Source organism: Schistocerca cancellata, chromosome 2, assembly GCF_023864275.1.
Source record: "Schistocerca cancellata isolate TAMUIC-IGC-003103 chromosome 2, iqSchCanc2.1, whole genome shotgun sequence".
Lineage (NCBI taxonomy): Eukaryota > Metazoa > Arthropoda > Insecta > Orthoptera > Acrididae > Schistocerca > Schistocerca cancellata.
Genome location: NC_064627.1, coordinates 1,140,437,237 through 1,140,465,010, shown reverse-complemented (window position 1 = coordinate 1,140,465,010; position 27,774 = coordinate 1,140,437,237). Strand labels below are relative to the sequence as shown.

General features: G+C 47.2%; 1 protein-coding gene across 1 annotated transcript in view; it reads right to left on the bottom strand.

The window, feature by feature from the left end:
- LOC126161279 (UDP-glucosyltransferase 2-like) overlaps positions 1-27,774 on the bottom strand; it is a 102,802-nt gene that overhangs the window by 68,984 nt on the left and 6,044 nt on the right. The window contains exon 3 of the mRNA XM_049917018.1: positions 22,311-22,489. Within this exon, the coding sequence (XP_049772975.1) occupies positions 22,311-22,489 (179 nt within the window). The remainder of the gene's footprint in view (positions 1-22,310; positions 22,490-27,774) is intronic.

The window sequence follows — 27,774 nt, the reverse complement described above, 5'->3', positions numbered from 1 at the left end:
CGAAAGTGAGCATATACCACATAACCCATTAAAATAAACTTTGTCTCAATGCGTAAACGTCCATAGATGATTAGATCTTAGGTCTCAATGTTGTGTAGAAACTGGCAGACAGTATTCAGACAATGACTATAAACAATGCCCAGCCAGCTAGTCAAAGTTGGTTTTGGCGGCATTGGTGGTGGGAAGTGGATGGGATGAAGCTTAGCGGAGGGGAGGGATGGGCATTCAGTGAGGGAAGCAGATCTGCAGACCAGCTTAGAAAAACAGTGGATTGGGTACTTTAGGGACTTTGGTAGGAGTGGGGTTATGGCGCAGATGCCATGCGTCTTCTGAATGGTCAGAACCACGTGAAGACCGCATGCCACAGGCAACAGAGAAGCTGCCACTGTGACGACAGTGAGCAAATCCCACATAACCTATTAAAATAAACTTTGTCTCAATGTGTGAACGTCCATAGATGATTAGATCTTAGGTCTCAATGTTGTGTAGAAAACTGGCAGACAGTATTCAGACAATAACTATAAACAATGCCCAGCCAGCTAGTCAAAGTTGGTTTTGGCGGCATTGAGGGGGAGGGGGAGGGGGGGCTGCTTAGGGGAGAGGAGGGATGGGCAATCAGTGAGGGAAGCAGGTCTGCAGACCAGCTTAGAAAAACAGTGGATTGGGTACCCTAGGGACTTTGGTTGGAGTGGGGATATGGCGCAGATACCATGCGTCTTTTGAACGGTCAGAAACACGCGAAGACCGTGTGCCAGAGGCAACAGAGAAGCTGCCACTGTGACGACAGTGAGCATATCCCACATAACCCATTAAAATAAACTTTGTCTCAATGCGTAAACGTCCAAAGATGATTAGATCTTAGGTCTCAATGTTGTGTAGAAAACTGGCAGACAGTATTCAGACAATGACTATAAACAATGCCCAGCCAGCTAGTCAAAGTTGGTTTTGGCGGCATTGTGGGGGAGGGGGAGGGGGTCATGCTTAGGATAAGGGAGGAATGGGCATTCAGTGAGGGAAGCAGGTCTGCAGACCAGCTTAGAAAAACAGTGGATTGGGTACTCTAGGGACTTTGGTAGGAGTGGGGATATGGCGCAGATGCCATGCGTGTTTTGAATGGTGAGAACCACGTGAAGACCTCATGCCACAGGCAACAGAGAAGGTGCCACTGTGACGACAGTGAGCATATCCCACATAACCCATTAAAATAAACTTTGTCTCAATGTTTAAACGTTCATAGATGATTAGATCTAAGGTCTCAATGTTGTGTAGGAAACTGGCAGACAGTATTCAGACAATGACTATAAACAATGTCCAGCCAGCTAGTCAAAGTTGGTTTTGGCGGCATTGGGGCATGACGGGGAGGGGGGGATGCTAAGTGGAGGGGAGGGATGGGCATTCAGTGAGGGACGCAGGTCTGCAACCCAGCTTAGAAAAACAGTGGATTGGGTACTCTAGGGACTTTGGTAGGAGTGGGGATATGGCGCAGATGCCATGCGTCTTTTGGATGGTCAGAACCACATGAAGACCGCACCCCCCGGGCAACAGAGAAGCTGCCAGTGTGACGACAGTGAGCATATCCCACATAACCCATTAAAATAAACTTTGTCTCAATGAGTAAACGTCCATAGATGATTAGATCTTAGGTCCCAATGTTGTGTAGAAAACTGGCAGACAGTATTCAGACAATGACTATATACAATGTCCAGCCAGCTAGTCAAAGTTGGTTTTGGCGGCATTGGGGGGGAGGTTGGGATGCTTAGGGGAGGGGAGGGATGGGCATTCAGTGAGGGAAGCAGGTCTGCAACCCAGCTTAGAAAAACAGTGGATTGGGTACTCTAGGGACTTTGGTAGGAGTGGGGATATGGCGCAGATGCCATGCGTCTTTTGAATGGTCAGAACCACGTGAAGACCGCATGCCACAGGCAACAGAGAAGCTGCCATTGTGACGACAGTGAGCATTACTCACATAACCCATTAAAATAAACTTTGTCTCAATGCGTAAACGTCCATAGATGATTAGATCTTAGGTCTCAATGTTGTGTAGAAAACTGGCAGACAGTATTCAGACAATGACTACAAACAATGCCCAGCCAGTTAGTCAAAGTCGGTTTTGGCTGCATTGTTGGGGGGGGGGGAGGGAGGGGGAGGGGGGATGCTTACGGGATGGGAGGGATGGGCAGTTAGTGAGGGAAGCAGGTCTGCAGACCAGCTTAGAAGAACAGTGGATTGGGTACTCTAGGGACTTTGGTAGGAGTGGGGATATGGCGCAGATGCCATGCGTCTTTTGAATGGCCAGAACCACGTGAAGACCGCATGCCACAGGCAACAGAGAAGCTGCCACTGTGACGACAGTGAGCATATCCCACATAACCCATTAAAATAAACTTTGTCTCAATGCGTAAACGTCCATAGATATTTAGATCTTAGGTCTCAATGTTGTGTAGAAAACTGGCAGACAGTATTCAGACAATGACTATAAACAATGCCCAGCCAGCTAGTCAAAGTTGGTTTTGGCGGCATTGGGGGGGGGGGATGGTGAGGGGGGAAGCTTAGGGGACGGGAGGGATAGGCATTCAGTGACTGAAGCAGGTCTGCAGGCCAGCTTAGAAAAACAGTGGATTCGGTACTCTAGGGACTTTGGTAGGAGTGGGGATATGGCGCAGATGCCATGCGTCTTTTGAATGGTCAGAACCACGTGAAGACTGCATGCCACAGGCAACATAGAAGCTGCCACTGTGACGACAGTGAGCATATCCCACATAACCAATTAAAATAAACTTTGTCTCAATGCGTAAACGTTCATAGAAGATTAGATCTTAGGTCTCAATGTTGTGTAGAAAACTGGCAGACAGTATTCAGACAATGACTATAAACAATGCCCAGCCAGCTAGTGAAAGTTGGTTTTGGAGGCATTGGGTGGGGAGGGGGAGGGGGGATGCTTAGGGGAGGGGAGGGATGTGCATTTAGTGAGGGAAGCATTTCTGCAGACCAGATTAGAAGAACATTGGATTGGGTACTCTAGGGACGTTGGTAGGAGTGGGGATATGGCACAGATGCCATGTGCCTTTTAAATGGTCAGAACCACGTGAAGACCGCATTCCACAGGCAACAGAGAAGCTGCCACTGTGGCGACGGTGAGCATATCCCACATAACCTATTAAAATAAACTTTGTCTCAATGCGTAAACGTCCATAGATGATTAGATCTTAGGTCTCAATGTTGTGTAGAAAAAGGCAGACAGTATTCAGACAATGACTATAAACAATGCCCAGCCAGCTACTCAAAGTTGGTTTTGGCTACATTGGGGGGGGGATGGCGAGGGGGGGATGCTTATGGGAGGGGAGGGATGGGCATTTAGTGAGGGAAGCAGGTCTGCATACCAGCTTAGAAGAACAGTGGATTGGGTACTCTAGGGACTTTGGTAGGAGTGGGGATATGGCGCAGATGCCATGCGTCTTTTAAATGGTAGGAATCACGTGAAGAACGCATGCCACAGGCAACAGAGAAGCTGCCACTGTGACGACAGTGAGCATATCCCACATAACCCATTAAAATAAACTTTGTCTCAATGCGTAAACGTCCATAGATGATTAGATCTTAGGTCTCAATGTTGTGTAGAAAACTGGCAGACAGTATTCAGACAATGACTATAAACAATGCCCAGCCAGCTAGGGTAAGTTGGTTTTGGAGGCATTGGGTGGGGAGGGGGAGGGGGAGGGGGGATGCTTAGGGGAGGGGAGCGATGGGCATTCAGTGAGGGAAGCATTTCTGCAGACCAGATTAGAAGAACAGTGGATTGGGTATTCTAGGGACTTTGGTAGGAGTGGGGATATGGCGCAGATGCCATGCGTCTTTTGAATGGTCAGAACCACGTGAAGACCGCATGCCACAGGCAACAGAGAATCTGCCACTGTGACGACAGTGAGCATATCCCACATAACCCATTAAAATAAACGTTGCCTCAATGCGTAAACGTCCATAGATGATTAGATCTTAGGTCTCAATGTTGTGTAGAAAAATGGCAGTCAGTATTCAATGACTATAAACAATGCCCAGCCAGCTAGTGAAAGTTGGTTTTGGAGGCATTGGCGGAGGAGGGGGAGGGGGGATTCTTAGGGGAGGGGAGGGATGTGCATTTAGTGAGGGAAGCATTTCTGCAGACCAGATTAGAAGAACAGTGGATTGGGTAATTTAGGGACGTTGGTAGGAGTGGGGATATGGCACAGATGCCATGTGTCTATTAAATGGTCAGAACCACGTGAAGACCGCATTCCAAAGGCAACAGAGAAGCTGCCACTGTGACGACGGTGAGCATATCCCACATAACCCATTAAAATAAACTTTGTCTAAATGCGTAAACGTCCATAGATGATTAGATCTTAGGTCTCAATGTTGTGTAGAAAAAGGCAGACAGTATTCAGACAATGACTATAAACAATGCCCAGCCAGCTACTCAAAGTTGGTTTTGGCTACATTGGGGGGGGGATGGGGAGGGGGGGATACTTATGGGAGGGGAGGGATGGGCATTTAGTGAGGGAAGCAGGTCTGCATACCAGCTTAGAAGAACAGTGGATTGGGTACTCTAGGGACTTTCGTAGGAGTGGGGATATGGCGCTGATGCCATGCGTCTTTTAAATGGTAGGAATCACGTGAAGAACGCATGCCACAGGCAACAGAGAAGCTGCCACTGTGACGACAGTGAGCATATCCCACATAACCCATTAAAATAAACTTTGTCTCAATGCGTAAACGTCCATAGATGATTAGATCTTAGGTCTCAATGTTGTGTAGAAAACTGGCAGGCAGTATTCAGACAATGACTATAAACAATGCCCAGCCATGTAGTCAAAGTTGGTTTTGGCAGCATTGGGGGGGAGGGGGAGGAGGGGCTGCTTAGGGGAGGGGAGGGATGGGCATTTAGTGAGGGAAACAGGTCTGCAGACCAGCTTAGAAAAACAGTGGACTGGACACTTAGGGACTTTGGTAGGAGTGGGGATATGGCGCAGATGCCATGCGTCTTTTGAATGGTCAGAACCACGTGAAGACCGCATGCCACAGGCAACAGAGAAGCTGCCACTGTGGCGACAGTGAGCATATCCCACATAACCCATTAAAATAAACTTTGTCTCAATGCATAAACGTCCATAGATGATTAGATCTTAGGTCTCAATGTTGTGTAGAAAACTGGCAGACAGTATTCAGACAATGACTATAAACAATGCCCAGCCAGCTAGTCAAAGTTGGTTTTGGCGGCATTGGGGCGGGGATGATGGTGAGGAGGGGAACCTTAGGGGAGGGGAGGGATGGGCATTCAGTGACTGAAGCAGGTCTGCAGACCAGCTTTGAAAAACAGTGGATTGGGTACTCTAGGGACTTTGGTAGGAGTGGGGATATGGCGCAGATGCCATGCGTCTTTTGAATGGTCAGAACCACGTGAAGACCGTATGCCACAGGCAACAGAGAAGCTGCCACTGTGACGACAGTGAGCATATCTCACCTAACCCTTTAAAATAAACTTTCTCTCAATGGGTAAACGTCCATAGATGACTAGATCTTAGGTCTCAATGTTGTGTAGAAAACTGGCAGACAGTATTCAGACAATGACTATAAACAATGCCCAGCCAGCTAGTCATAGTTGGTATTGGTGGCATTGGGGGGTGGGGAGGGGGAGTGGGGGATGCTTAGGAAAGGGGAGGGATGGGCATTCGGTGAGGGAAGCAGGTCTGCAGACCAGCTTAGAAAAACAGTGAATTGGGTACTCTTGGGTCTTTGGTAGGAGTGGGGATATGGCGCAGATGCCATGCGTCTCTTGAATGGTCAGAACCACGTGAAGACCGCATGCCACAGGCAACAGAGAAGCTGCCACTGTGACGACAGTGAGCATATCCCACATAACCCATTAAAATAAAGTTTGTCTCAATGCGTAAACGTCCATAGATGATTAGATCTTAGGTCTCAATGTTGTGTAGAAACTGGCAGACAGTATTCAGACAATGACTATAAACAATGCCCAGCCAGCTAGTCAAAGTTGGTTTTGGCGGCATTGGTGGTGGGAAGTGGATGGGATGAAGCTCAGGGGAGGGGAGGGATGGGCATTCAGTGAGGGAAGCAGATCTGCAGACCAGCTTAGAAAAACACTGGATTGGGTACTCTAGGGACTTTGGTAGGAGTGGGGATATGGCGCAGATGCCATGCGTCTTTTGAATGGTCAGAACCACGTGAAGACCGCATGCCACAGGCAACAGAGAAGCTGCCACTGTGACGACAGTGAGCAAATCCCACATAACCTATTAAAATAAACGTTGTCTCAATGCGTGAACGTCCATAGATGATTAGATCTTAGGTCTCAATGTTGTGTAGAAAACTGGCAGACAGTATTCAGACAATGACTATAAACAATGCCCAGCCAGCTAGTCAAAGTTGGTTTTGGCGGCATTGACGGGGAGGGGGCGGGGGGGCTGCTTAGGGGAGGGGAGGGATGGGCATTCATTGAGGGAAGCAGGTCTGCAGACCAGCTTAGAAAGGCAGTGGATTGGGTACTCTGTGGACTTTGGTAGGAGTGGGGATATGGCGCAGAAGCCATGCGTCTTTTGAATGGTCAGAACCACGTGAAGACCGCATGCCACAGGCAACAGAGAAGCTGCCACTGTGACGACAGTGAGCATATCTCACATAACCCATTAAAATAAACTTTGTCTCAATGCGTAAACGTCCATAGATGATTAGATCTTAGGTCTCAATGTTGTGTAGAAAACTGGCAGACAGTTATCAGACAATGACTATAAACAATGCCCAGCCAGCTACTCAAAGTTGGTTTTGGTGGCATTGGGGGGGGGGGGGGGAGGGGGGTGCTTAGCGAAGGGGAGGGATGGGCATTCAGTGAGGGAAGCAGGTCTGCAGACCAGCTTAGAAAAACAGTGGATTGGGTACCCTAGGGACTTTGGTAGGAGTGGGGATATGGCGCAGATGCCATGCGTCTTTTGAATGGTCAGAACCACGTGAAGACTGCATGCCACAGGCAACATAGAAGCTGCCACTGTGACGACAGTGAGCATATCCCACATAACCAATTAAAATAAACTTTGTCTCAATGCGTAAACGTCCATAGAAGATTAGATCTTAGGTCTCAATGTTGTGTAGAAAACTGGCAGACAGTATTCAGACAATGACTATAAACAATGCCCAGCCAGCTAGTCAAAGTTGGTTTTGGCGGCATTGGGGGGAGGGGGATGGTGAGGGGGGAAGCTTAGGGGACGGGAGGGATAGGCATTCAGTGACTGAAGCATCTCTGCAGACCAGCTTATAAAAACAGTGGATTGGGTACTCTAGGGACTTTGGTAGGAGTGGGGATATGGCGCAGATGCCATGCGTCTTTTGAATGGTCAGAACCACGTGAAGACTGCATGCCACAGGCAACATAGAAGCTGCCACTGTGACGACAGTGAGCATATCCCACATAACCAATTAAAATAAACTTTGTCTCAATGCGTAAACGTCCATAGAAGATTAGATCTTAGGTCTCAATGTTGTGTAGAAAACTGGCAGACAGTATTCAGACAATGACTATAAACAATGCCCAGCCAGCTAGTGAAAGTTGGTTTTGGAGGCATTGGGTGGGGAGGGGGGATGCTTAGGGGAGGGGAGGGATGTGCATTTAGTGAGGGAAGCATATCTGCAGACCAGATTAGGAGAACAGTGGATTGGGTACTCTAGGGACGTTGGTAGGAGTGGGGATATGGCACAGATGCCATGTGTCTTTTAAATGGTCAGAACCACGTGAAGACCGCATTCCACAGGCAACAGAGAAGCTGCCACTGTGACGACGGTGAGCATATCCCACATAACCCATTAAAATAAACTTTGTCTCAATGCGTAAACGTCCATAGATGATTAGATCTTAGGTCTCAATGTTGTGTAGATAAAGGCAGACAGTATTCAGACAATGACTATAAACAATGCCCAGCCAGCTACTCAAAGTTGGTTTTGGCTACATTGGGGGGGGGGGGGGATGGCGAGGGGGGGATGCTTATGGGATGGGAGGGATGGGCATTTAGTGAGGGAAGCTGGTCTGCATACCAGCTTAGAAGAACAGTGGATTGGGTACTCTAGGGACTTTGGTAGGAGTGGGGATATGGCGCAGATGCCATGCGTCTTTTAAATGGTAAGAACCACGTGAAGAACGCATGCCACAGGCAACAGAGAAGCTGCCACTGTGACGACAGTGAGCATATCCCACATAACCCATTAAAATAAACTTTGTCTCAATGCGTAAACGTCCATAGATGATTAGATCTTAGGTCTCAATGTTGTGTAGAAAACTGGCAGACAGTATTCAGACAATGACTATAAACAATGCCCAGCCAGCTAGTGAAAGTTGGTTTTGGAGGCATTGGGTGGGGAGGGGGGATGCTTAGGGGAGGGGAGGGATGTGCATTTAGTGAGGGAAGCATTTCTGCAGACCAGATTAGGAGAACAGTGGATTGGGTACTCTAGGGACGTTGGTAGGAGTGGGGATATGGCACAGATGCCATGTGTCTTTTAAATGGTCAGAACCACGTGAAGACCGCATTCCACAGGCAACAGAGAAGCTGCCACTGTGACGACGGTGAGCATATCCCACATAACCCATTAAAATAAACTTTGTCTCAATGCGTAAACGTCCATAGATGATTAGATCTTAGGTCTCAATGTTGTGTAGATAAAGGCAGACAGTATTCAGACAATGACTATAAACAATGCCCAGCCAGCTACTCAAAGTTGGTTTTGGCTACATTGGGGGGGGGGGGGATGGCGAGGGGGGATGCTTATGGGAGGGGAGGGATGGGCATTTAGTGAGGGAAGCTGGTCTGCATACCAGCTTAGAAGAACAGTGGATTGGGTACTCTAGGGACTTTGGTAGGAGTGGGGATATGGCGCAGATGCCATGCGTCTTTTAAATGGTAGGAATCACGTGAAGAACGCATGCCACAGGCAACAGAGAAGCTGCCACTGTGACGACAGTGAGCATATCCCACATAACCCATTAAAATAAACTTTGTCTCAATGCGTAAACGTCCATAGATGATTAGATCTTAGGTCTCAATGTTGTGTAGAAAACTGGCAGACAGTATTCAGACAATGACTATAAACAATGCCCAGCCAGCTAGTCAAAGTTGGTTTTGGAGGCATTGGGTGGGGAGGGGGAGGGGAGGGGGGATGCTTAGGGGAGGGGAGGGATGGGCATTCAGTGAGGGAAGCATTTCTGCAGACCAGATTAGAAGAACAGTGGATTGGGTATTCTAGGGACTTTGGTAGGAGTGGGGATATGGCGCAGATGCCATGCGTCTTTTGAATGGTCAGAACCACGTGAAGACCGCATGGCACAGGCAACAGAGAAGCTGCCACTGTGACGACAGTGAGCATATCCCACATAACCCATTAAAGTAAACTTTGTCTCAATGCGTAAACGTCCATAGATGATTAGATCTTAGGTCTCCATGTTGTGTAGAAAACTGGCAGACAGTATTCAGACAATGACTATAAACAATGCCCAGCCAGCTAGTCAAAGTTGGTTTTGGTGGCATTGGCGGGGGGAGAGGGAGAGGGGGGATGCTTAGGGGAGGGGAGTGATGGGCATTTACAGAGGGAAGCAGGTCTGCAGACCAGCTTAGAAGAACAGTGGATTGGGTACTCTAGGGACTTTGGTAGGAGTGGGGATATGGCGCAAATGCCATGCGTCTTTTAAATGGTAAGAACCACGTGAAGACCGCATGCCACAGGCAACAGAGAAGCTGCCACTGTGACGACAGTGAGCATATCCCACATAACCCATTAAAATAAACGTTGCCTCAATGCGTAAACGTCCATAGATGATTAGATCTTAGGTCTCAATGTTGTGTAGAAAAATGGCAGACAGTATTCAGACAATGACTATAAACAATGCCCAGCCAGCTAGTGAAAGTTGGTTTTGGAGGCATTGGCGGGGGAGGGGGAGGGGGGATGCTTAGGGGAGGGGAGGGATGTGCATTTAGTGAGGGAAGCATTTCTGCAGACCAGATTAGAAGAACAGTGGATTGGGTAATCTAGGGACGTTGGTAGGAGTGGGGATATGGCACAGATGCCATGTGTCTTTTAAATGGTCAGAACCACGTGAAGGACCGCATTCCACAGGCAACAGAGAAGCTGCCACTGTGACGACGGTGAGCATATCCCACATAACCCATTAAAATAAACTTTGTCTCAATGCGTAAACGTCCATAGATGATTAGATCTTAGGTCTCAATGTTGTGTAGAGAAAGGCAGACAGCATTCAGGACAATGACTATAAACAATGCCCAGCCAGCTACTCAAAGTTGGTTTTGGCTACATGGGGGGTGGGGATGGGGAGGGGGGGATGCTTATGGGAGGGGAGGATGGGCATTTAGTGAGGGAAGCAGGTCTGCATACCAGCTTAGAAGAACAGTGGATTGGGTACTCTAGGGACTTTGGTAGGAGTGGGGATATGGCGCTGATGCCATGCGTCTTTTAAATGGTAGGAATCACGTGAAGAACGCATGCCACAGGCAACAGAGAAGCTGCCACGGTGACGACAGTGAGCATATCCCACATAACCCATTAAAATAAACTTTGTCTCAATGCGTAAACGTCCATAGATGATTAGATCTTAGGTCTCAATGTTGTGTAGAAAAATGGCAGACAGTATTCAGACAATGACTATAAACAATGCCCAGCCAGCTAGTCAAAGTTGGTTTTGGCGGCATTGGGGGGGGGGAGGATGGTGAGGGGGGATGCTTAGGGGAGGGGAGGGATGGGCATTCAGTGACTGAAGCAGGTCTGCAGACCAGCTTAGAAAGGCAGTGGATTGGGTACTCTAGGGACTTTGGTAGGAGTGGGGATATGGCGCAGATGCCATGCGTCTTTTGAATGGTCAGAACCACGTGAAGACCGCATGGCACAGGCAACAGAGAAGCTGCCACTGTGGCGACAGTGAGCATATCCCACATAACCCATTAAAATAAACTTTGTCTCAATGCGTAAACGTCCATAGATGATTAGATCTTAGGTCTCAATGTTGTGTAGAAAACTGGCAGACAGTATTCAGACAATGACTATAAACAATGCCCAGCCAGCTAGTCAAAGTTGGTTTTGGCGGCATTTGGGGGGGGGATGATGGTGAGGGGGGGAACCTTAGGGGAGGGGAGGGATGGGCATTCAGTGACTGAAGCAGGTCTGCAGACCAGCTTAGAAAAACAGTGGATTGGGTACTCTAGGGACTTTGGTAGGAGTGGGGATATGGCGCAGATGCCATGCGTCTTTTGAATGGTCAGAACCACGTGAAGACCGTATGCCACAGGCAACAGAGAAGCTGCCACTGTGACGACAGTGAGCATATCTCACCTAACCCTTTAAAATAACTTTGTCTCAATGGGTAAACGGCCATAGATGACTAGATCTTAGGTCTCAATGTTGTGTAGAAAACTGGCAGACAGTATTCAGACAATGACTATAAACAATGCCCAGCCAGCTAGTCAAAGTTGGTTTTGGCTGCATTGGGTGGCGGGGGGGGGGATGGCGACGGGTTGAAGCTTAGGGGAGGGGAGGGATGGGCATTCAGTGACTGAAGCGGGTCTGCAGACCAGCTTAGAAAAACAGTGGATTGGGTACTCTAGGGACTTTGGTAGGAGTGGGGATATGGCGCAGATGCCATGCGTCTTTTGAATGGTCAGAACCACGTGAAGACCGCATGCCACAGGCAACAGAGAAGCTGCCACTGTGACGACAGTGAGAATATCCCACATAACCCATTAAAATAAACTTTGTCTCAATGCGTAAACGTCCATAGATGATTAGATCTTAGGTCTCAATGTTGTGTAGAAAACTGGCAGACAGTATTCAGACAATGACAATAAACAATGCCCAGCCAGCTAGTCATAGTTGGTATTGGTGGCATTGGGGGGGGGAGGGGGAGTGGGGGATGCTTAGGAAAGGGGTGGGATGGGCATTCAGTGAGGGAAGCAGGTCTGCAGACCAGCTTAGAAAAACAGTGAATTGGGTACTCCTGGGTCTTTGGTAGGAGTGGGGATATGGCGCAGATGCCATGCGTCTCTTGAATGGTCAGAACCACGTGAAGACCGCATGCCACAGGCAACAGAGAAGCTGCCACTGTGACGAAAGTGAGCATATCCCACATAACCCATTAAAATAAACTTTGTCTCAATGCGTAAACGTCCATAGAGGATTAGATCTTAGGTCTCAATGTTGTGTAGAAACTGGCAGACAGTATTCAGACAATAACTATAAACAATGCCCAGCCAGCTAGTCAAAGTTGGTTTTGGCGGCATTGGTGGTGGGAAGTGGATGGGATGAAGCTCAGGGGAGGGGAGGGATGGGCATTCAGTGAGGGAAGCAGATCTGCAGACCAGCCTAGGAAAACACTGGATTGGGTACTCTAGGGACTTTGGTAGGAGTGGGGATATGGCGCAGATGCCATGCGTCTTTTGAATGGTCAGAACCACGTGAAGACCGCATGCCACAGGCAACAGAGAAGCTGCCACTGTGAAGACAGTGAGCAAATCCCACATAACCTATTAAAATAAACTTTGTCTCAATGCGTGAACGTCCATAGATGATTAGATCTTAGGTCTCAATGTTGTGTAGCAAACTGGCAGACAGTATTCAGACAATGACTATAAACAATGCCCAGCCAGCTAGTCAAAGTTGGTTTTGGCGGCATTGACGGGGAGGGGGCGGGGGGGCTGCTTAGGGGAGGGGAGGGATGGGCATTCATTGAGGGAAGCAGGTCTGCAGACCAGCTTAGAAAGGCAGTGGATTGTGTACTCTGTGGACTTTAGTAGGAGTTGGGATATGGCGCAGATGCCATGCGTCTTATGAATGGTCAGAACCACGTGAAGACCGCATGCCACAGGCAACAGAGAAGCTGCCACTGTGACGAAAGTGAGCATATCCCACATAACCCATTAAAATAAACTTTGTCTCAATGCGTAAACGTCCATAGATGATTAGATCTTAGGTCTCAATGTTGTGTAGAAACTGGCAGACAGTATTCAGACAATAACTATAAACAATGCCCAGCCAGCTAGTCAAAGTTGGTTTTGGCGGCATTGGTGGTGGGAAGTGGATGGGATGAAGCTCAGGGGAGGGGAGGGATGGGCATTCAGTGAGGGAAGCAGATCTGCAGACCAGCTTAGAAAAACACTGGATTGGGTACTCTAGGGACTTTGGTAGGAGTGGGGATATGGCGCAGATGCCATGCGTCTTTTGAATGGTCAGAAACACGTGAAGACCGTGTGCCACAGGCAACAGAGAAGCTGCCACAGTGACGACAGTGAGCATATCCCACATAACCCATTAAAATAAACTTTGTCTCAATGCGTAAACGTCCAAAGATGATTAGATCTTAGGTCTCACTGTTGTGTAGAAAACTGGCAGACAGTATTCAGACAATGACTATAAACAATGCCCAGCCAGCTAGTCAAAGTTGGTTTTGGCGGCATTGGGGGGGAGGGGGAGGGGGGCATGCTTAGGATAAGGGAGGAATGGGCATTCAGTGAGGAAAGCAGGTCTGCAGACCAGCTTAGAAAAACAGTGGATTGGGTACTCTAGGGACTTTCGTAGGAGTGGGGATATGGCGCAGATGCCATGCGTCTTTTGAATGGTGAGAACCACGTGAAGACCTCATGCCACAGGCAACAGAGAAGCTGCCACTGTGACGACAGTGAGCATATCCCACATAACCCATTAAAATAAACTTTGTCTCAATGTGTAAACGTTCATAGGTGATTAGATCTAAGGTCTCAATGTTGTGTAGGAAACTGGCAGACAGTATTTAGACAATGACTATAAACAATGTCCAGCCAGCTAGTCAAAGTTGGTTTTGGCGGCATTGGGGGATGACGGGGAGGGGGGGATGCTTAGTGGAGGGGAGGGATGGGCATTCAGTGAGGGAAGCAGGTCTGCAACCCAGCTTAGAAAAACAGTGGATTGGGTACTCTAGGGACTTTGGTAGGAGTGGGGATATGGCGCAGATGCCATGCGTCTTTTGGATGGTCAGAACCACATGAAGACCGCATGCCACAGGCAACAGAGAAGCTGCCAGTGTGACGACAGTGAGCATATCCCACATAACCCATTAAAATAAATTTTGTCTCAATGAGTAAACGTCCATAGATGATTAGATCTTAGGTCCCAATGTTGTGTAGAAAACTGGCAGACAGTATTCAGACAATGACTATAAACAATGCCCAGCCAGCTAGTCAAAGTTGGTTTTGGCGGCATTGGGGGGGAGGGTGGAATGCTTAGGGGAGGGGAGGGATGGGCATTCAGTGAGGGAAGCAGGTCTGCAGACCAGCTTAGAAAAACCGTGAATTGGGTACTCTAGGGACTTTGGTAGGAGTGGGCATATGGCGCAGATGCCATGCATCTTTTGAATGGTCAGAACCACGTGAAGACCGCATGCCACAGGCAACAGAGAAGCTGCCATTGTGACGACAGTGAGCATATCCCACATAACCCATTAAAATAAACTTTGTCTCAATGCGTAAACGTCCATAGATGATTAGATCTTTGGTCTCAATGTTGTGTAGAAAACTGGCAGACAGTATTCAGACAATGACTACAAACAATGCCCAGGCAGTTAGTCAAAGTCGGTTTTGGCTGCATTGGGTGGGGAGGGAGGGGGAGGGGGGATGCTTACGGGATGGGAGGGATGGGCATTTAGTGAGGGAAGCCGGTCTGCAGACCAGCTTAGAAGAACAGTGGATTGGGTACTCTAGGGACTTTGGTAGGAGTGGGGATATGGCGCCGATGCCATGCGTCTTTTGAATGGCCAGAACCACGTGAAGACCGCATGCCACAGGCAACAGAGAAGCTGCCACTGTGACGACAGTGAGCATATCCCACATAACCCATTAAAATAAACTTTGTCTCAATGCGTAAACATCCATAGATGAATAGATCATAGGTCTCAATGTTGTGTAGAAAACTGGCAGACAGTATTCAGACAATGACTATAAACAATGCCCAGCCAGCTAGTCAAAGTTGGTTTTGGTTGAATTGGGGGGGGAGGGGGAGGGGGGGATGCTTAGGGGAGGGGAAGGATGGGCATTTAATGAGTGAAGCAGGTTTGCAGACCAGCTTAGAAGAGCAGTGGATTGGGTACTGTAGGGACTTTGGTGGGAGTTGGGATATGGCACAGATGCCATGCGTCATTGGAATGGTCAGAACCACGTGAAGACCAAATGCCACAGGCAACAGAGAAGCTGCCACTGTGACGACAGTGAGCATATCCCACATAACCCATTAAAATAAACTTTGTCTCAATGCGTAAACGTCCATAGATGATTAGATCTTAGGTCTCAATGTTGTGTAGAAAAATGGCAGACAGTATTCAGACAATGACTATAAACAATGCCCAGCCAGCTAGTCAAAGTTGGTTTTGGCGGCATTGGGGGGTGATGGGGAGGGGGGGAAGCTTAGGAGAGGGGAGGGATGTGCATTCAGCGAGGGAAGCAGGTCTGCAGACCAGCTTAGAAAGGCAGTGGATTGGGTGCTATAGGGACTTTGGAAGGATGGGGATATGTCGCAGATGCCATGCGTCAATTGAATGGTCAGAACCACGTGAAGACCGCATGCCACAGGCAACAGAGAAGCTGCCACTGTGACGACAGTGAGCATATCCCACATAACCCATTAAAATAAACTTTGTCTCAATGCGTAAACGTCCATAGATGATTAGATCTTAGGTCTCAATGTTGTGTAGAAAACTGGCAGACAGTATTCAGACAATGACTATAAACAATGCCCAGCAGCTAGTCAAAGTTGGTTTTGGAGGCATTGGGTGGGGAGGGGGAGGGGGAGGGGGGATGCTTAGGGGAGGGGAGGGATGGGCATTCAGTGAGGGAAGCATTTCTGCAGACCAGATTAGAAGAACAGTGGATTGGGTATTCTAGGGACTTTGGTAGGAGTGGTGATATGGCGCAGATGCCATGCGTCTTTTGAATGGTCAGAACCACGTGAAGACCGTATGCCACAGGCAACAGAGAAGCTGCCACTGTGACGACAGTGAGCATATCCCACATAACCCATTAAAGTAAGCTTTGTCTCAATGCATAAACGTCCATAGATGATTAGATCTTAGGTCTCCATGTTGTGTAGAAAACTGGCAGACAGTATTCAGACAATGACTATAAACAATGCCCAGCCAGGTAGTCAAAGTTGGTTTTGGTGGCATTGGCGGGGGGAGGGGGAGGGGGGATGCTTAGGGGAGGGGAGTGATGGGCATTTAGTGAGGGAAGCAGGTTTGCAGACCAGCTTACAAGAACAGTGGATTGGGTACTCTAGGGAGTTTGGTAGGAGTGGGGATATGGCGCAGATGCCATGCGTCTTTTAAATGGTAAGAACCACGTGAAGACCGCATGCCACAGGAAACAGAGAAGCTGCCACTGTGACGACAGTGAGCATATCCCACATAACCCATTAAAATAAACGTTGCCTCAATGCGTATACGTCCATAGATGATTAGATCTTAGGTCTCAATGTTGTGTAGAAAAATGGCAGACAGTATTCAGACAATGACTATAAACAATGCCCAGCCAGCTAGTCAAAGTTGGTTTTGGCTGCATTGGGGTGGTGGGGAGAGCGAGGGGGGATGCTTAGGGGAGGGGAGGGATGGGCATATAGTGAGGGAAGCAGGTCTGCAGACCAGCTTAGAAGAACAGTGGATTGGGTACTCTAGGGACTTTGGTAGGAGTGGGGATATGGCGCAGATGCCATGCGTCTTTTAAATGGTAAGAACCACGTGAAGACCGCATGCCACAGGCAACAGAGAAGCTGCCACTGTGACGACAGTGAGCATATCCCACATAACCCATTAAAATAAACTTTGTCTCAATGCGTAAACGTCCATAGATGAATAGATCATAGGTCTCAATGTTGTGTAGAAAACTGGCAGACAGTATTCAGACAATGACTATAAACAATGCCCAGCCAGCTAGTCAAAGTTGGTTTTGGTGGAATTGGGGGGGGTGGGGGGGATGCTTAGGGGATGGGAGGGATGGGCATTTAATGAGTGAAGCAGGTTTGCAGACCAGCTTAGAAGAGCAGTGGATTGGGTACTGTAGGGACTTTGGTGGGAGTTGGGATATGGCACAGATGCCATGCGTCATTTGAATGGTCAGAACCACGTGAAGACCAAATGCCACAGGCAACAGAGAAGCTGCCACTGTGACGACAGTGAGCATATCCCACATAACCCATTAAAATAAACTTTGTCTCAATGCGTAAACGTCCATAGATGATTAGATCTTAGGTCTCAATGTTGTGTAGAAAAATGGCAGACAGTATTCAGACAATGACTATAAACAATGCCCAGCCAGCTAGTCAAAGTTGGTTATGGCGGCATTGGGGGGGGGGAGGATGGTGAGGGGGGATGCTTAGGGGAGGGGAGGGATGGGCATTCAGTGACTGAAGCAGGTCTGCAGACCAGCTTAGAAAGGCAGTGGATTGGGTACTCTAGGGACTTTGGTAGGAGTGGGGATATGGCGCAGATGCCATGCGTCTTTTGAATGGTCAGAACCACGTGAAGACCGCATGCCACAGGCAACAGAGAAGCTGCCACTGTGGCGACAGTGAGCATATCCCACATAACCCATTAAAATAAACTTTGTCTCAATGCGTAAACGTCCATAGATGATTAGATCTTAGGTCTCAATGTTGTGTAGAAAACTGGCAGACAGTATTCAGACAAAGACTATAAACAATGCCCAGCCAGCTAGTCGAAGTTGGTTTTGGCGGCATTGTGGGGGGGTATGGTGGGGGGGGGGGAAGCTTAGGGGAGGGGAGGGATGGGCATTCAGTGACTGAAGCAGGTCTGCAGACCAGCTTAGAAGAACAGTGGATTGGGTACTCTAGGGACTTTGGTAGGAGTGGGGATATGGCGCAGATGCCATGCGTCTTTTAAATGGTAAGAACCACGTGAAGACCGCATGCCACAGGCAACAGAGAAGCTGCCACTGTGACGACAGTGAGCATATCCCACATAACCCATTAAAATAAACTTTGTCTCAATGCGTAAACGTCCATAGATGAATAGATCATAGGTCTCAATGTTGTGTAGAAAACTGGCAGACATTATTCAGACAATGACTATAAACAATGCCCAGCCAGCTAGTCAAAGTTGGTTTTGGCGGCATTGGGGGGGAAGATGGTGAGGGGGGGAAGCTTACGGGGAGGGGAGGGATGGGCATTCAGTGACTGAAGCAGGTCTGCAGACCAGCTTAGAAAGGCAGTGGATTGGGTACCCTAGGGACTTTGGTAGGAGTGGGGATATGGCGCAGATGCCATGCGTCTTTTGAATGGTCAGAACCAAGTGAATACCGCATGCCACAGGCAACAGAGAAGCTGCCACTGTGACGACAGTGAGCATATCCCACATAACCCATTAAAATAAACTTTGTGTCAATGCGTAAACGTCCATAGATGATTAGATCTTAGGTCTCAATGTTGTGTAGAAAACTGGCAGACAGTATTCAGACAATGACTATAAACAATGCCCAGCCAGCTAGTCAAAGTTGGTTTTGGCGGCATTGGGGGGGGGGGGTGATGGTGAGGGGGGGAACCTTAGGGGAGGGGAGGGATGGGCATTCAGTGACTGAAGCAGGTCTGCAGACCAGCTTAGAAAAACAGTGGATTGGGTACTCTGTGGACTTTGGTAGGTGTGGGGATATTAGTAGACATGAGGAATGTGAGAGAGGCATCCAAACAGTGCCAAGAATACTTACAGAGTGGCATGATCTTTACAGCAATAGTTAAAAGCATCGTGATACATCTGACGAAATTCATTACACCACCGAACATTCAGGATTCCATGACTGTTTGCCGAACAGGAATCGATTGGAACTGAAGCATGGAAGTAACTTTTCAGTGAGCTGGCAGGTGTGGGAACTTGGGCTCCAACACAATATACACCACTGTCCACAAAATTTGCTACACCAAGAAGAAATGCAGATGTTAAACGGGTATTCATTGGACATATATATTATACTAGAACTGACGGGTGATTACATTTTCATGCAATTTCGGTGCATAGATCCTGAAAAATCAGTACCCAGAACAACCACTTCTGGCCTTGATAACGGCCTTGATACGCCTGGGCATTGAGTGAAACACAGCTTGGATGGACTGTACAGGTACAGCTGCCCAAGCAGCTTCAACACTATACCACAGTTCATCAAGAGTAGTGACTGGCGTATTGTGACGAGCCAGTTGCTCGGCCACTACTGACCAGACGTTTTCAGTTGGTGAGAGGTCTGGAGAATGTGCTGGCCAGGATAGCAGTCGAATATTTTCTGTATCCAGAAAGGCCCGTACAGGACCTGCAACATGCATTCGTGCATTATCCTCTTGAAATGTAGGGTTTCGCAGGGATCGAATGAAGGGTAGAGCCACGGGTCGCAACACATCTGAAATGTGACGTCCACTGTTCAAACTGCCGTCAATGCGAACAAGAAGTGACCAAGACGTGTAACCAATGGCACCCCATACCATCACGCCGGGTGATACGCCAGTATGGCGATGACGAATACACGCTTCCAATATGCATTCACCGCGATGTCGCCAAACACGGATGCGACCATCGTGATGTTGTAAACAGAACCTGGATTCATCCGAAAAAGGACGTTTTGCCATTCGTGCACCCAGGTTCGTCGTTGAGTACGCCATCGCAGGCGCTCTTGTCTCTGATGCAGCGTCGAGGGTAACCGCAGCCATGGTCTCCGAGCTGATAGTCCATGCTGCTGCAAACGTCGTCGAACTGTTCGCGCAGATGGTTGTGGTCTTGCAAACGTCCCCATCTGTTGAGTCAGCGATCGAGACGTGGCTGCACGATCCGTTACAGCGATGCGGATACGATGCCTGTCATCTCGACTGCTAGTGATACGAGGCCGTTGGGATCCAGCACGGCGTTCCATATTACTCACCTGAACCCACCGATACCATATTCTGCTAACAGTCATTGGATCTCGACCAACGCGAGCAGCAATGTCGCGATACGATAAACCGCAATCGCGCAAGGCTACAATCCGACCTGTATCGAAGTCGGAAACGTGATGGTACGCGTTTCTCCTCCTTACACGAGGCATGACAACAACGTTTCACCAGACAACGCCGGTGAACTGCTCTTTGTGTATGAGAAATTGGTTGGAAACTTTCTTCATGTCAGGACGTTGTAGGTGTCGCCACCGGCGCCAACCTTGTGTGATTGCTCTGAAAAGCTAATCATTTGCATATCACAGCATCTTCTTCCTATCGGTTAAATTTCGCGACTGTAGCACGTCATCTTCGTGGTGTAGCAATTTTCATGGCCAGTAGTGTAGAATCTAGAGGTAAAATAATTTCCCAACTGCAAGCGAGAGGTCTGGAACAAGGAATTACTTTAGAAAGAACAAGAGTGCCTCTAGATCGAAGCAATATTATCTGTAAATTCGTATCTGATGGATATTACGCACATGAACTGTCCTTGAGGTCAGATAGCGATCAGTTTTATTTGAGTCGGCTTTTTGAAAACCTCATCGTCATTTGAGTGAAGAATCGTGAGGTATCTGAATTTTAATGTAGCTTGGTAATCCGAAATCACTCGAGCCAACGGGAATTGCGTACAGCCAGTTTCGAGGAGAAGGGGCACTAGTGTCCACAAAACTTAAGTCAGCGTGACCCGAATCGAGGCTGCGGCAGTTCGAAGTTTCGACGGCCGGTTTACGAATACTAACAGCGACGTAAATAAAAATTTATAGCGTGCACGGACCGACAACTCTTCACTACGACACGGTGAAAGAGTTCACGGGAGGTATGAAGGGAAAAGAGAAAATTGGACATGATAAAGTTACGGGTTGTCATACGAAGTAAGAGGAAGTGTGGTATGTGCTGCGACTGCCTTCAATGGAGCCACCGATTCAAACAAATATTTGATACCACATTAGTGATGCCTATGAGGGGCAGCAGAGGGGGCGATGCTCATTGTTTATTTTACTATCCTACAATTTTAATGTAGCTTGATGACTAGAAATTATTCGAGCCTCACGAAAGAGAGAAACGAACGGGTGTAATCATCGTACAATAGCAAAACAAAACAAGCAAAATGAAAGGACAGTGCACAGAAGTGTAAATGTGTTAAGTGCAATGAAACTGCTGTGTGTAAACGCAAATCCTCGACACGCACACGTTGAATATGAAGAAGAATAAAATAAACAACAAGAAGATGCATTAAAATAAAGCGAAACGCGTCTAGTGTTGATAAGGTTTTTATTACAGTTGTTAAAAATGGCAGTTAACATTTATAACTTGTGTACGTGCCACTGCGAGAAATAAGAGGCAAAAAAAAAGAAGACAGCATGTACAGAAACACAGTGTTAAAAAAAAAAAGAATCAGAAGAGCTCAACGCCAATATTTGCCAATTTCTCGTAAGTGAAGTTGAAGAGCTTCGTCTGAACTATGACAAGATCAGTGGAAACACGGATTTTTGTAGGGCAGCCGAGAAATCTTTGACTATCTTAGTACAGATGGTGTGAAAGGGGCAACTTGTAACAACTAACGAAACATTGATAGCTGTTCTATAGTGCATGATCTGAAGAATTATTACCTGACGCTGTTGTAAGTTATGGCGGTGTCTAGTAAATTCACTTACTTAATGAAAGTCACTTGCAACAACGGACTAAACGCTGTTCATTATTACAGCGTGACGATAGGATCAACTACAGGGAATATCTTTATAGTATTACGAAAGCATATGCTCGCTAACTGGCCGTTCCGTGAGATACAAAACCGTTGAGACTTCTGTAGCCACTTTCTGACGAACTGCCCATAAGCATCTGTGACGGGATCTTCGGCCGATGTCTACTAAACGATTTTCCTGGAGTTCACCATTTGCACGAATGACTGGCATTGTCCACCACCGGTATTTGCGGAGGGACCTATCAGAATGACAGCCATACGCGCTGGCGAATCGTCAGGAAAATCGTTAAACAAACGTCGGCCGAAAATCCCTGGCAAAGCCAATATCTGGTACACCAAAAAAATGGCTCTGAGCAGTATGAGACTCAACTGCTGTGGTCATAAGTCCCCTAGGACTTAGAACTACTTAAACCTAACTAACCTAAGGACATCACACACATCCTTGCCCGAGGCAGGATTCGAACCTGCGACCGCAGCGGTCGTGCGGTTCCAGACTGCAGCGCCTTTAACCGCTCGGCCACTCCGGCCTGCCTGGTACATCATTCCACGAAATAAATGACATGAGTAATATGAGAAACGTACTCACCTAATGAAATCCTGTACCGCCGGCTCACTCAGCTGAGCCCTAACCACGTTAACACTCATGTCTGAGAAAATCGCAACAGACAGTACAGGTGACATATCAGTCATAGCTACAAAATCCATTTGCCTTATCAGTTTGTATGTCACAGATATATCGATCTGTGTAAGATTCTCGTGGGATATCTGAGGAAAAAGAAAGCATAAATATTAGAGTAGATCATAACTATGTGCATATTACATAGTAAATCAGTGTATCTTTGCCCTCTAATGCTAAGGTTCAATAGACGGTCCTGCCAAAGGTGCAGAAGCACGGACGAAATGGCGGAGTGATTAAGACATTGGGAAATCCGAAAAAATTCTGGTCGTATGTAAAGTACACAAGCGGCAAGACGCAGTCAATACCTTCGCTGCGCAGTGCCGATGGTACTGTTACCGACGACTGTGCCGCTAAAGCGGAGTTATTGAACGCAGTTTTCCGGAACTCCTTCACCAGGGAAGACGAATGGAATATTCCAGAATTTGAAACACGAACAGCTGCTAGCATGAGTTTCTTAGAAGTAGATACCTTACGGGTTGCGAAAACTCCAATCGCTTGATACGGACAAGTCTTCAGGTCCAGATTGTATACCGATTATGTTCCTTTCAGATTACGCTGATACAATAGCTCCTTACTTAGCAATCATGTACAACCGCTCGCTCACCGATAGATCTGTACCTACAGATTGGAAAATTGCGCAGGTCGCACCAGTGTTTAAGAAGGGTAGTAGGAGTAATGCATCGAAATACAGACCTATATCATTGACGTCGGTTTGCAGTAGGGTTTGGAGCATATACTGTATTCAAACATTATGAATCACCTCGAAGGGTACGATCTATTGATACGTAATGAGTATGGTTTCAGAAAACATCGTTCTTGTGCAACGCAGCTAGCTCTTTATTCGCACGAAGTAATGGCCGCTATCGACAGGGGATCTCAAGCTGATTCCGTATTTCTAGATTTCCGGAAAGTTGTTGACACCGTCCCTCACAAACGACTTCTAATCAAGCTGCATGCCTATGGGGTATCGTCTCAGTTGTGCGACTGGATTTGTGATTTCCTCTCAGGAAGGTCGCAGTTCGTAGTAATAGACAGCAATTCATCGAGTAAAACTGAAGTGATATCAGGTGTTCCCCAAGGAAGCGTCCTGGGACCTCTGCTGTTCCTGATCTATATAAATGACCTGTTCGACAATCTGAGCAGTTCTCTTAGGCTGTTCGCAGATGATGCTGTAATTTACCGTCTAGTAAGGTCATCCGAAGACCAGTATCAGTTGCAAAGCGATTTAGAAAATATTGCTGTATGGTGTGGCAGGTTGCAGTTGACGCTAAATAACGAAAAGTGTGAGGTTATCCACATGAGTTCGAAAAGAAATCCGTTGGAATTCGATTACTTGATAAATAGTACAATTCTCAAGGCTGTCAATTCAACTAAGTACCTGGGTGTAAAAATTACCAACAACTTCAGCTGTAAAGACTACATAGATAATATTGTGGGGAAGGCGAGGCAAAAGTTGCGTTTCATTGGCAGGACACTTAGAAGATGCAACAAGTGCACTAAAGCGACAGCTTACACTACACTCGTTCGTCCTCTGTTAGAATATTGCTGCGCGGTGTGGGATCCTTACCAGGTGGGATTGACGGAGGACATCGAAATGGTGCAAAAAAGGGCAGCTCGTTTTGTATTATCACGTAATAGGGGAGAGAGTGTGGCAGATATGATACGCAAGTTGGGATGGAAGTCACTAAAGCAAAGACGTTTTTCGTCGCGGCGAAATCTATTTACGAAATATCAGTCACCAGTTTCTCTTCCGAATGCGAAAATATTTTGTTGAGCCCAACTTACATAGGTAGGAATGATCATCAAAATAAAATAAGAGAAATCAGAGGTCGAACAGAAAGGTTTAGGTTTTCGTTTTTCCCGCGCGGTATTCGGGAGTGGAATGGTAGAGAGATAGAATGATTGTGGTTTTATGAACCCTCTGCCAAGCACTTAAATGTGAATTGCAGAGTAATCATGTAGATGTAGATGTAGTTGTAGACTGGTAATCAAGAGAATGGCCCTTCAGCTCCTCGTCTGCCCATCGACATTGAGTTCCCCCGCTTAAGACAAATACGAATGTGGTTTGTTTCAAGACGAAGTGCTCAGTTCCCCTCCTTATCTTTGACCAGTTCGAGAGGCACGACCAGCTTTCACCAAAACACAACAGCCTGCCACACTGCCATCCAATGAGCTCTCGCGTGACACCACTAAAGACGTAAACGTCAGTGGTTTGCGGCCAGCGGAACGCAGGCAACAGGGCGTCTGGTTCGGAGACGTCCTCGGAGTAACCGATTCGTAACAGCGGTGCCAAGCGATGCTCAAATTGTGGTGTCACCGCCAGACACCACACTTGCTAGGTGGTAGTCTTTAAATCGGCCGCGGTCCGGTAGTATAAGTCGGACCCGCGTGTCGCCACTGTCAGTGATTGCAGACCGAGCGCCACCACACGGCAGGTCTAGAGAGACGTCCTAGCACTCGCCCCAGTTGTACTGCAGACTTAGCCAGAGATGGATAACTCACAAATACGCTCTCATTTGCGGAGACGATAGTTAGCATAGCCTTCAGCTACGTCATTTGCTACGACCTAGCAAGGCGCCATTACCAGTTTATATTGAGATTGTAATTATGTATCATCAAGAGCGATGTTCTCCAATTATGGATTAAAGTTGAGTATTCCAGAAGCTATGTACTATTTTTGGCTACTATAATTCCTTGTCATTTTCCAGACCTCACGCCAGCCTGCGTGAGCTTAAACGCGTGCCTTTCGGCATCCTGACCTGGTCGATTGCATCGGAAGTTCACTGAGGCTTTTTGCAGATGATGCTGTGGTGTATCGAGAGGTTGTAACAATGGAAAAGTGTACTAAAATGCAGGAGGATCTGCAGCAAATTGACGCATGGTGCAGGGAATGGCAATTGAATCTCAATGTAGACAAGTGTAATGTGCTGAGAATACACAGAAAGATAGATCCTTTATCATCTAGCTACAAAATAGCAGGTGAGCAACTGGAAGCAGTTAATACCATAAATTATCTGGGAATACGAATTAGGAGTGATTTAAAATGGAATGATCATATAATGTTGATCGTCGGTAAAGCAGATGCCAGACTGAGATTCATTGGAAGAATCTTAAGGAAACGCAATCCGAAAACAAAGGAAGTAGGTTACAGTACGCTTGTTCGCCCACTGCTTGAATACTGCTCAGCAGTGTGGGATCCGTACCAGATTGGGTTGATAGAAGATATAGAGAAGATCCAACGGAGAGCAGCGCGCTTCGTTACAGGATCATTTAGTAATCGCGAAAGCGTTACGGAGATGATAGATAAACTCCAGTGGAAGACTCTGCAGGAGAGACGCTCAGTAGATCGGTACGGGCTTTTGTCAGAGTTTCGAGAACATATCTGCACCGAAGAGTCAAGCAGTATATTGCTCCCTCCTACGTATATCTCGCGAAGAGACCATGAGGATAAAATCAGAGATATTAGAGCCCACACAGGGGCATACCGACAATCCTTCTTTCCACGAACAATACGAGACTGGAATAGAAGGGAGAACCGATAGCGGTACACAAGGTACCCTCCGCCACACACCGTCAGGTGGCTTGCGGAGTATGGATGTAGATGTAGATGTAGATCCTCGCATAGTGACTTGGCTGTCTTGCCAAGTCACAACACAAACTGCTTCTTCAGATGCAGTACGGTGCGTCACAGCCATACGCTGAACACTATGATGGTCTTCCCTCTCAGGAGCGCCACGTGGCAGTCCAGAGTACGGTCTTCTTGCGACCGTACATTCCAGTGACCACAACTGCCAGCAGTCATGTACAGTCGTGGACAAAACAAGCGAGACCCCTCGCCTTTTCGTTATGCTGACCCACACAGCTTTAAAGTCTGCTACACAGCAAAACAGGCAAGGCGACGAAGTGCTGCCAACATACAGGCCTGAAATTGAAAATCTATCCGAACTTTGTCACACTGTTTTCAATCATGTTGTTGTGTACATAGTTCCGCGTAGTCAGCACGTACACAACTTTCCAACTAGAGCGCGCCCCGCTAAGCACAACAGCGCACGCGCAGCGCTCGTCCGTCTCCGCACTACGAGATGGCACTGTCTTAGAGACGGACCAAATTCTGCTTCCGCCGATCCGCGTATTAATATGTAACGCAGCCAATGGGATTGCTGCTAACGTAGAAACTTTTCCCCTCGCAGATCAACCTCGCGCAGCGATACCTGAACCCGCGAGGTATTACAACGAGTGTACAGACCTCTGATTAGTCAGTCTGCATTAGTCTGTAGTCAAGTTTCAGTCTGCACCTAATGAGATTATCATATCCCTGTACATAGCCATGAGGAGAAATGAATAGACACTTTGTCAAGTATCAGAGATATGTGAGAATAAGATCAACGTACCAAGACCAAGGGAACTTCAGATTGTCAACTGTAAACAGCATCCAGAATCAAGTTAAGTAAGGTTTATGGTTGTTATTATTTTAATAAATGTGTGTGAAAATTAATCAAGTTCTGTTTAAAGTTGGTCACCGTCAATCTGCTACTCTAAGCGTGCAAGTGGCATTTCTGTCGTCTGACCTAACGGCAGAAGATAAACACGCCACGATAAGACCACGAGACATATTGCTGACACTCGCCTACTTCGTTAGTGCGACAAGTCAAACAATCTGATGGTGTGTGTACCGAAGGTCTTACAGTACGCACACCACATATGTGTAACGCTTTATTAATGCAGATTAATGTGTTAAACACAACACGTAAATATAGGATATAAATGAAAGAAGAAACGCTAATTAGTATGAACTGTACTAATAAAAATGTATTTTAGCTTATCGAGATAAGATAATTGTTTTAGTAAGACAAAGTACCCCAGATCGTTACGAATTAGCAACATATTATGCGCATTCGGCCGCGAAACGGTCGGTGTCAACGTTCAGACCAGTCATACTGGATTACTGTTGCTGACCTACCATGAAAGTTTGCAAATTTAGCAATTCGTGAAGATTCGTAACGAAATTCAGTTAAAAATCATTCAGTGCTACATTTACGTCAATTCACTTATTGACAGAAGCCGAAAAAGTAGGCAGTAATCAGTATGAAATTCTACAAGAGTTTTATATTGACAACCACGGGCGCCGGTACAGAATAAAGGTGCAATAAAACGTATTGGAGGCGCGAGAATTTCTTAAAATTGCTTCAGTGATATTCTATCTGCTTCCATCGAGATTAGAACCGAAAACAAACCAGACCTCCTTTGCAGTAGCAAACGCCTTTCACTACGCTAGCAGACAACCCAGGCCAGCAGCCCTCTGTTATTGCCGCAGACATGAATATGCCGCAATGAAAATGGCAAAGTGATCTGCAGTTTCTGTTGCATAGAG